The 9,494-nt window shown below is 55.5% G+C and overlaps 1 protein-coding gene and 1 long non-coding RNA gene across 4 annotated transcripts; one reads left to right on the top strand and one right to left on the bottom strand.

The window, feature by feature from the left end:
• Window positions 1-2,395: 2,395 nt before the first annotated feature.
• Window positions 2,396-3,124, bottom strand: MRPS16 (mitochondrial ribosomal protein S16). Its single transcript, XM_074848074.1, has 3 exons — window positions 3,062-3,124; window positions 2,710-2,970; window positions 2,396-2,639 (listed from the first exon to the last, which is right to left on the bottom strand). The coding sequence occupies exons 1-3, from the start codon at window positions 3,072-3,074 to the stop codon at window positions 2,515-2,517; spliced, it is 399 nt and encodes a 132-aa protein (XP_074704175.1). The 5' UTR covers window positions 3,075-3,124; the 3' UTR covers window positions 2,396-2,514.
• A 21-nt stretch (window positions 3,125-3,145) lies between these two features.
• LOC141933420 (uncharacterized) lies at window positions 3,146-5,511 on the top strand. Of its 3 annotated transcripts, none has more exons than XR_012626082.1 (3): window positions 3,146-3,197; window positions 4,221-4,599; window positions 5,273-5,511. It is a non-coding gene; the product is annotated as an uncharacterized LOC141933420 (long non-coding RNA). The 3 variants fall into 3 exon arrangements; XR_012626080.1 differs by having other exon boundaries at window positions 3,154-3,278; XR_012626081.1 differs by having other exon boundaries at window positions 3,176-3,322.
• The last annotated feature ends 3,983 nt before the right edge of the window (window positions 5,512-9,494 follow it).

Genomic DNA, 9,494 nt, shown 5'->3' with positions numbered 1-9,494 from the left:
ATATCCCATGCAGAAACGGTAAGTGCATGGAATAATGAGAATTTTTGGTGTATGCAGCTTATGCCTAATGCCCCCACCGAGTGGTGTCCAAGGAGTTTTACTTTAGATCTGAAAGGCAACAGCATAGTCCAGTACCCAAGTAGCGCTAACAGTTAACAGTAAACAAAGGGGAGACTGCTTCATCAGCTTGCCCAGTGTATGGAACACAGAAGTATTCCTGCAGAAGGAAGAAAGCAGGTGATGAGTAATGTTAATCAGATGAATTCAAATGCGAAGTATGCACAGAGTGGGAGTCTGCAGACCGAGGAGCAGTCTGTAGTAGGGATGATGCAGTATTCGCCTATATAAGCTGTATGTCAGCTTTTTTGTTTGTTTTTGCTTTTTCTAGGATCCAGCAATAGCTTTCTTGAACAAAGGATAACAAATTTTGTTGCAGTAGCCAATGGAATGGCCAACAGAGGAATCACAACATCGGAGCAGAAATGACCATTTTGGTTTGTGTGAGTACAGTGCTAACCAAGCTTACGAGAGCTACCTGAACAATAAGGCATTTAACAGTATTGCTATCAAATGCTAGGAAGAATTACTATGTTAGAGATTTGAGCTTCATCTGTATCTTTCTATGCTAGCTTTTCCCATGCTGCAGCCTGATGATACTCTACTCTGCTTCTGGCTTATGCTCACTCCTTGTATGCAGGTTTTACAGTAACTATCTGAGAATTATGCTTTAAAAGCTCACTAAGCCTTTTTTTAAAAAAAAAAAAACACACAACAAACCTTGGGCTGTCCTGTACTGGCACACAGTACTCTGCATCTGTGCAGAACAAATCACTGGCAGGATTGGGTTTACTGCGGCCCAGAGGCTGTGCATTGTTGCACAAACTATTCTTCTAATCCACTTGCAACAGTTCAGGAGCCTAAGAAAGTTACTTGTTTCATCCATGAAAAGAAACAGACCTATCACTTGCACAGACAATGAAGAGGTAGGTAGGTGAGGAGAAATACCCTGTCTTTGTAAATCCCCTCCGATCGGTTGCATGTTGTTTCTCAGTGTAGCAGATGCCTTAGCGGGGGACTTAAGAGAATAGGCAGGGCAAGAGAAAAGCCGAGAGAAGCCACTGTGGAAAGCAGGACCTCAGCACTGCCGGACTCTCCTCTTCACGCTTCCTTCATTTACCTGGTGTTATTACTGTGTCTTGCATCAGTAACCCTATTGCATTACAGAGCACTTCCATGGCACTTCAGTATTCAAAAGGACATGAAAGCAACCGCTTTACTGCCTTGTTTATGATTGTAAGATGCTTTATTTAATAACAAAGTATTTTTCTTAATAGTAAGAAAAGCCAGGCCTCCACTAAACTCTCAAAAGAAACATTACAGACCTCCCTTCTTGTGTTTGAAGCAGAAAGCTCCAGAAAGGGAAAGCTGTGTGGTATCTTTAGACTACGATAGGAAGAACAAGTGCAGATGCAAACCTTTACTTCTGAAGCAAAGAAACTGAGAGTAAGCTAGAGAGGAAGTTCCTAGAAACTGTGTACCAGTCACCATTTTACAGAAAACATGACTCCAAACATTCAGATATATGGAAGGGGGAGGGTATTACAAAAGCAGTACCACCTTTCACAGTGTTGTCCACTTCAAACAATATTTTTTTAATCATTGAATCTTTCATCCGTAAGCAGAAATAAACCCACCCATTTTCAGTATTGTGATTTTGTTAAAAGCAAGCAAGCCCCCTTCTTAAGAGTGTTGTCTGTTCTTCTGTTGGGGTGGTTATGCTACAAGCCTTATCAGGATGCAAAACTGAAAACCTGTCCTTGCCTAACCTCTGTTTGTGTAAGAGTTGTGCCAAAGGAAACCCCAAAAAGCAAGAGCTGTATCTAAGGTAGGAGAGAGGCTTCAGTGAGTTTCTTGCTTCTCGGGATAGGGTCAACTATGTGATGAAGTAGTAACTCATATCTCACTCCATGCAAACCCCATTCCCTCTTTACCCAAGACTTCAGAAATCTTTCCCTTCTGCTTGTAAATTGAACAAATAGGCCCAGAACCTCTCTGTAAAAACTAAACAGAAACGCAGCTACAATGCCACTTTCATTTGTCAGTGCCAGGCCTCTCCTGGACCACTGGACTGTCCTATTAAGTCAGAGCCAGGAGTCAAAACACTTGATGAGTGCAGCAGACAAATGGAAGCTGGCCCTAGTCAGGCCATTGCTGCAGAAAGCGATACGCTAGAGCTAATAACCTAATGCCTTTAGGAAAAGCCGTACGTGCCTCCCAGAATAGTTCCATACCCACATTATAGTAAGAAAACCCCTTTTATATTTGCTGCACCCGATCTGGCAGCAACAGTAAATTTTTCAGAGTAGAGTCCGGAGAGAGCAGCAGAGGCAGAGTGTAGAGTGTGCAAATGACACTTTAATGTGGTCAGGTACCCTGACAGGGCAGGGCGCAGCCGCATCCGGGAGGGCCGGCGCTGTCCTGGGCCCCTCGGCAGCCCCTCGCACGGGGCGTCTCTCAGGATGCGTCGCCGGGCCCGGGCGAGACGTCCGCAGCGGGCACGACGGCCTCCTGCGCTCGCCGCCGCCGCCTCTCGGCGCCGGTCACCGTCATGGGGTGGAGCGGCAGGAACCCCGCCAGACCTGCAAGGAGAGGCGGTGAGCCGCGGCGAGCCGCCCCGGCCCGGCTCCCGCCCGCCCGCCCCGGGCCTACCCAGCAGCTTCTCCGCGGGCCGGGAGAGCTGCGCGCCGCAGCCCAACCAGTGGCGCAGCCGCTCCAGGTTGAGCCCCGCCACCCTCTCGCCGTGGGCGTTGGGCAGCGGGTCGAGGCAGCCGAGCTGCTCCAGGTACTTCCCGTCGCGGGCGCGCCTGCTGTGCGCTGCCACGATGCGGAAGAAGGGCCGGTTGGTGCAGCCCCCCAGGGCGAAGCGGATCACGACGTGGCCGCCGCGGTAGCCCTTCAGGAGGCGGCTGCCTGCGAAGAGAGCGCGAGGCGGTCAGAGGCCAGGACCACCGGGCCCCCACCGGGCTGCGCCGTGGCGGGGCCGGGCCCGCGGGGCACTCACCCAGCTGCACCATGGCGGCGGCCGGGCCCTCTGTGCGTCGCGGTGCGATGACGTAGGAGGGGCCGGAAGCGCGGCCCGCCGGGAGCAGAGGCGCGCGCGCGCGCGGCGGGACCCGCTTCCTTCTCGCCGGCATCGGGTGGGGGCCGGGGCCGCCCGGCGCTGTGGGCCGGGGGCGCCGCGGAGGTCGCGGGTGTCGGGAAGTCTCCTGCCTGCTGCGGTGCGTCCGGCGGGTCTGCCCCGAAGGGCTTTGTCCGTCCCCGGGTGAGCCGGGACGTGCTGGCGGGAGCGGGGGAGCGAGCTGTGGGCTGCGCACGCCGGGAAGCGGGGAGGGCCGGTCTGGGCTGAGGGGAAAGGGGCGCAGGGGTAGGGGGTGAGGGAGGAGCAAGGGGTGCCGGGGCGCAGGGTCTGGGGGCGCTCCGTCGGCGCAGCTGGTCGGAGCGGAGGGACAGGGCGGCGGAGCGATGCGGGGGGATGTGCAGCTCCGTCCTTTGTTTCCAAACCCTTGTGACTGAGACGGTGCTGGATTTGTGGCTTCCCTGTGGAGATTAGATCTCTGGGACGTCTTTCTATATCTCTCTCTGTCCCGATTCCTTAATTCTTTCTGCTCTGCCCTGTAGTCCATCGCTATCTGTCTCGTTCCCTCTGCCTGTTTTTTTTTTCCTTTTTTTCCTTTCTGAGCTGTCCCCTGTCACTATTTTTCCTTTCTCCATCTTTCTCTTTATGGCTCTCGGTCCCTCCTTTTAAAAAAAATTCCTCCCTCTGTGTCTTGTAGCCCATCGTGTTTTTTCCCCCCAGCAGTGGTGGGACAGGAAGCTTCACCCCACCGCTGCGGCAGGGTCCAAGGGAAGCTGGGCCGGGGCAGCCCCGGGGAGTTACCTGAGAGCTGGTAAAGGGGAAGGAGGTGGGCAGGACCCCAGGCACAAATGCCAGGCACCTCCCCAGCTCGGCAGAGCTCCCCTTGAGCCTTGCACTGTGCAGCTGCCCCTAGCTCTGGCATCTCCCTGAAGCCTGTCCCGTAGCCCCACATCAGCCCCAAGCCCTGTGGGGCCAGTGGCGAGCTGGCCCTTGAGGCACTTCCAGAAGCCCCCGTGGAAGTAGGGGCTCCAATGCCAGGGCTGATCTACGGTAACAACGGTTACTGCTTCTTTCCCTCTACTAGAGGTCATGCTGAGGTTGCGGATATCCATTCCTCCCCTGGAGATGCTGCTGATTGCAACCGCTTTGTGCTTACATATGTTGTTTCTGCCTGACCTTGCTCTCCTTGCACCATGGGGGCAAAAAGGGACAGGCAGGGTGCTTACTGGCTGTGGACAGGAGCTGCTGCGGCTGAAGCTGAAGAGGCCAGATTAAAGGCGAAGAAGAAATTGACCACCAATGTGCACCGCAGGGGCCGTGTACGTCACCAACAGCATGGTACAACTGCATAGTGTGCGAGAGAGTGAGGTTACATGTCTAGAAAGTCTCATCTTAAGAGCTGTAAGACTGCACCAGCGTGGGCTGCCCTCAGACTAGTGACAGTGAGTCCTGATGTGGTTGTGGTGAGTTACTGCTTCAGTAATGTCCTTTTTTCCTTAACTGACGGTGTGTAATTTTGACTTCAGCTGGAAAGATTTTCCAAAATGGAAATCTTTTTCATTCAAAGAAGTTTCATTTTATGAACTTCCCATCAGAGTGGATCTTCAGAGATGATGTATTTGGTGGTAGAAGTCATCACCAACAAGACTTTTCACTGTCTATAAAAAAAAAAAAAAGTCAGTTTCCTTCCAAAGACCCAAGCGCAGCACCTTTTCTAAAAGTTGGTGGCATTGCTGGTCTTTGGGGTCTCAGCTGTAACAGCTGAGATACCGTAAAAACATGTTCCCCTGCAGTACACAGATTAGCAAATCTGCCAGTCCTTTTTGGTAGCCTTATGCATTGCAGCACTGGGGACTTCCCCCCCCCCCCCCCCAAAACTAAAACCATATGGGGCATCTTTTATCTCACTGGTTTTTCTATTATAGATGAGACTTAAAATGGTATAATTTATGAATTGACTTGCATTGTTTAAACGGTAACTGCCAAATAGCTATAGCATATAATTTGTTAGATGTATTTAAGCAGTTAGCTATTTGTTCTAAATGTTTAAAAAGAGAGGTAACTGAATGTTACAGGGTTTTTTCCTGATATTTTGTTGGGGTGCTCTGAAGTACTTTATTTCTGTCTCACTTTCAGTGGCGCGTTTCCTTGGCAGTTCAGCAGCGTCTCTCTTGGGCGGTGCAGCTGGCCAGACGTCCCTGCTAATTATGGAACACACCAAACCCCCCCTTGTCAAGTTGTACGTGTGTATTTTGGAGATAGTGTAATGGTATCAGCTCACAGCTGGGCGAGTTCAGGGAATGCAAAAGGAAAATCAAATACTTACACATCTAATAAAAATACTTCTATAAACATATGCCCACATTTATACTAAAGAGTGAGGGACTGAGCTTTATTCTATTCTTTATTTTCTATTTTACTCTTTAAAGTTTTACACTTCACTCCTGATTTTATTGACTCAGCAAGCAGGATGTGCAGCAGCAGCAGCACAAGGGCTGCGGCTGTCGCGGCGGATCCGTCAGCCATAGGTTCTGATGACGGTACGACCTTGTCCTGCAGCCTCGCGGGGTTCCCTCCCTGCAGCCCTGCTGTACGGACGGGATGAGACATTCCGACACCAGCAAGAGCGTTTGCTTTTATGGGCAGGATGTGCTCGGGATCGTATCGATCGGCCTTGCTGGTGATTTGAGGAGTTGAAATCGCTCCGGCCTTGCCAGGGTGTGTTGTAGGTGGAGCTGACCTGTTCACGCAGAGTCCTCCCCGAGCTCCACTGATATCCTGACCCTTATTCTGATGGAACTTTCTTCTGTGTTATTTTTTCAAGATGCCGGAATAGGATTTGGGGTTTTTGTTTTTCAAAACCTGGGTCCCCCCGGGCCAGGTTTGCCTGGCGGCCGTTAACCCCCTGACAGCGGGGACAGCCCTGTGTCGCTGCCATGGCACAAAAATACCCTAAGCACCCTGAGTCTGGGTCTGCAATGGAGGAAAAAAACCTTCAATTTGGGGCTACTGGGACAGCCAAACCTGCCTGGATTGGTGCAGCTGGAGAGCAGAAAACCCATTTTCATGCACAAAACCAAAAATCACCAATTTTGATGTGGAAAAGTCCTGAAAAAGACCGAAGTGGAGTATTTCAAAAAAGCACAAAACCCCCAGTTTTTGTGTTACAGAAATAAAAAAACCCAAACCCAGACCCAATTTGGGGAAAATCCGGGGTGAGACTCCGGCTGTTTGAGGGGCATTGCTGGGGGTTCTCTGGTGAGGATTATCCGGTACGGGTCAGTTTTCCAGAGTGGATCATCCGTTGGGGTTGTCCCAGGTGAGTGATTAAAAATCACTTATTGCAGCCCGGCGATCGGGCGTGCCCGCCTTCGTGTTCGTTGCTGCCACCGTGTGGCCAAAAGCGGGTACTGTAGGCCGGATTTATCTCCGCCCCCACGCCCAGTACGCATGCGCAGCTCGTGGCTCAGACCCCCCCCGGCCCCCACCCACGCTGGCTCCGCCCCTCGCCCAGTGCGCATGCGCGGCTCCTGGCTCCGCCCCCGCTGGCTCCTCCCCTGCCCAGCGTGCATGCGCGCCTCCTGGCCCCGCCCAGCGCACATGCGCGGATTCTGTCTCCGCCCACGTTGGCTCCGCCCCTCGCCCAGCACGCATGCGTGGATTCTGGCCACGCCCACTCCCACGCTGGCTCCGCCCATCCGCCCAGTGCACATGCGCGACTCCTGGCTCCGCCGCCCCCCGCCCAGCGCACATGCGCGGATTCTGTCTCCGCCCACCCGCCCACGTTGGCTCCGCCCCTCGCCCAGCGCGCACGCGCGGCTCCTGGCCCTGCCCACTCCCACACTGGCTGCACCCCCCGCCCAGTGTGCACGCGCGATTCCTCGCTCCGCCTACTCCCACGCTGGCTCCACCCCGCGCCCAGTGCGCATACGCACCTGCTGGCTCCGCCCCGCGCACATGCACGGATTCTGTCTCCGCCCATGCTGGCTCCGCCCCTCGCCCAGCACGCATGCGTGGATTCTGGCCACGCCCACTCCCACGCTGGCTCCGCCCCCCGCCCAGCGCACATGCGTGGATTCTGGCTCCGCCCACCTGCCCATGCTGGCTCCGCCCCTCGCCCAGCGCGCACGCGCGGCTCCTGGCCCCGCCCACTCCCACGCTGGGTCCGTCCCTGGCCCAGTGCGCATGTGCGATTCCTGGCTCCGCCCCCACTGGCTCCGCCCCTCGCCCAGTGCGCACGCGCGGCTCCTGGCTCCGCCCCCGCCCCCGCTGGCTCCGCCCCTCGCCCAGTGCGCACGCGTGGCTCCTGGCTCCGCCCCTCCCATTAGCTCCGCCCCCCCGCCCAGCGCGCATGCGCGGCTCCTGGCTCCGCCCCGCCCACGCTGGCTCCTCCCCCGCCTAGTGCACATGCGCGACTTCTGGCTCCGCCCACTCACGCTGGCTCCGCCCCCGCCCAGTGCGCCTGCGCGACTCCTGGCTCCGACCCCACCGCCCCCGCTGGCTCCGCCCCTCGCTCAGCGCGCATGCACGGCTCCTGTCTCCTCCCCGCCGCCTACGCTGGCTCCGCCCTCCGCCCAGTGCGCATGCGCGACTCATGGTTCCCCCCCCCGGCCCATGCTGCTCTGCTCCCCGCCCAGCGCGCATGCGCAGCTGCGTTCCCGGGACTGGAGGACTGGCAGGTCATAGAGCGCGAGTTCGGAGGACTGAGGGGCACTTTAGGCGTTTAATGGTCTTGGTCGCTATAGTTACCGCGCGGGGGCGGAGGGGGGGAGTGTGTGTGTAGCGTGGGACGGGCTGGAGGAGCCCCAGGGGTGGGCCGCGGGGCCGCGGCTCCTCCCTGTCCAGGGCGGTGCTGGAGGAGGAGCCGGTGCGAGCCGAGGGAGCAGCAGAGCGGGGCCGCGCGGTCGGTCTCCTGGCGGCTGCCGGGGAAAGCCGCGACGGGGGGTGCCGCGCGGTGCGGCGGGACCTGGGGCAGAAGCCGCTCCGCGGCGGGGTCGGGCGGCGGCGGCGCTGCCCGGAGCCGCGCTGTGGCGCGCGGGGCTGCGTTCGGCCGGGCTTATAAGAGCTGAGAGACACCCGCGTATTCTTTTAGGGGAGGACTGGAGCTACAGAAGAAGAAGGGAGGAGAGAAGGAGAAAGAAGGGTCTGAAGTGGGTAAATTTCCCTGGCAGCGCTGAGAGCGAGAGCTGTGGTGAGTCCTGGGACCACGGAGTCCTCTTGCCCCTCGAGTGCATGTGGGCTCTCCCCTGTTGCTCTCTCTATCCCACACTGATGTGACTTTTTTTTTTTTTGCTTCCCTTTACCTCTGCTCTCCTCTCTTCTGTCCTGCTCCCTCTCCCTCTTTCTCTCTCTTCTTCTAGCTCTGCCTTTTTCTTTTTGTCCTGCTTCCTCTCCTTTTTTTTTTTTTTTTCTTCATTGTCTGTCTTGCTCCTGCAGCCTAGCGCTGGTTTTTTCCTTTTCCCATTCTTTGTCCTGATTGGCATCGATCCCTTTTCTCCCACAACTTCTCTGGCCTGTTCCCACTCATTCTTTTTCTCTCTGTGCCTGCATGTGCCACTGTGTGTCCTTGACTGCCTTTTGCCCTCCCCCCTTCTCCACCTCTATCTCTTTGTCTTGCTCACTGATGCCCACCTCCCTAATTCTGTATCTCCCTGTCCCCGTCCTCCACCCTCTTCACCTCACCCTCTCTCGGACCCTTTGTGCTGCTCCCTGCCTCGGCTATTGATTGGTTCATGTATCCTATGTGTCCCTGTCTTTTCTCATGCTCCACCTCTCTGTCATTCTCTTTGTTGCTTTTGTTGGTTCCAGGCCAGCATCCTGCTCTGTGTCCCTCTCCCTTCCGCAGTCATCTCCTGCTGTCTGGCTCCCTGTCCCTCACCTCTCTTCTCGATGCCTCTGTCCTGCCTCCTCTGTTTTCTGATCCCTCTGGCCTGCTACCCATCGCTGGCTTGGCGTTCTTTCTCCACCTCTCTGCCTCGGTCCTGTCCCTCTCCTTATCTCTCAGTTGCTGCTGTTCCTTTCTCCATCACTGCCTTGCTGCCTGTCCCTTTTCTCTTCTCTCTGTCCTCCATCCTCTCCCAAACATTTTGCCTGTAGAGCTCCATACCACTGCCCGTCCCATTGTTTCTTGCTATATCCCCCTGCCCAGCTCAGTGTCCTGTTATTTCTTGTGTTGTGCTCCCTGGCTTTTTTCAAATCCTGCAGCCCAGCCATGGTTTTAATCTCTCCCTCTAGTTGTCCTGATCTGTGCGGGTTTTTCTCTTATTTCCTCAACCACTCCAGCTTGTTCTGTACCTTTTGTACCGCTCTCGCTCCTCTTTTCAGTCCATTTCTCTCTCGATCCATCTGTTCTGCTCCT

Source organism: Strix aluco, chromosome 22 (assembly GCF_031877795.1).
Source record: "Strix aluco isolate bStrAlu1 chromosome 22, bStrAlu1.hap1, whole genome shotgun sequence".
NCBI classification, from domain to species: Eukaryota; Metazoa; Chordata; class Aves; order Strigiformes; family Strigidae; genus Strix; species Strix aluco.
Note: the sequence above shows the minus strand (reverse complement) of the source record. Positions and strands in the feature narration are given on the sequence as shown.

What these genes read in the sequence shown, in the direction of transcription:
- MRPS16 (XM_074848074.1), bottom strand. An exon ending in GCCCGCGGAGAAGCTGCTGG is followed by an intron (nt 2,640 to 2,709) that starts GTAGGCCCGGGG and finishes CTCTCCTTGCAG; the next exon opens with GTCTGGCGGGGTTCCTGCCG.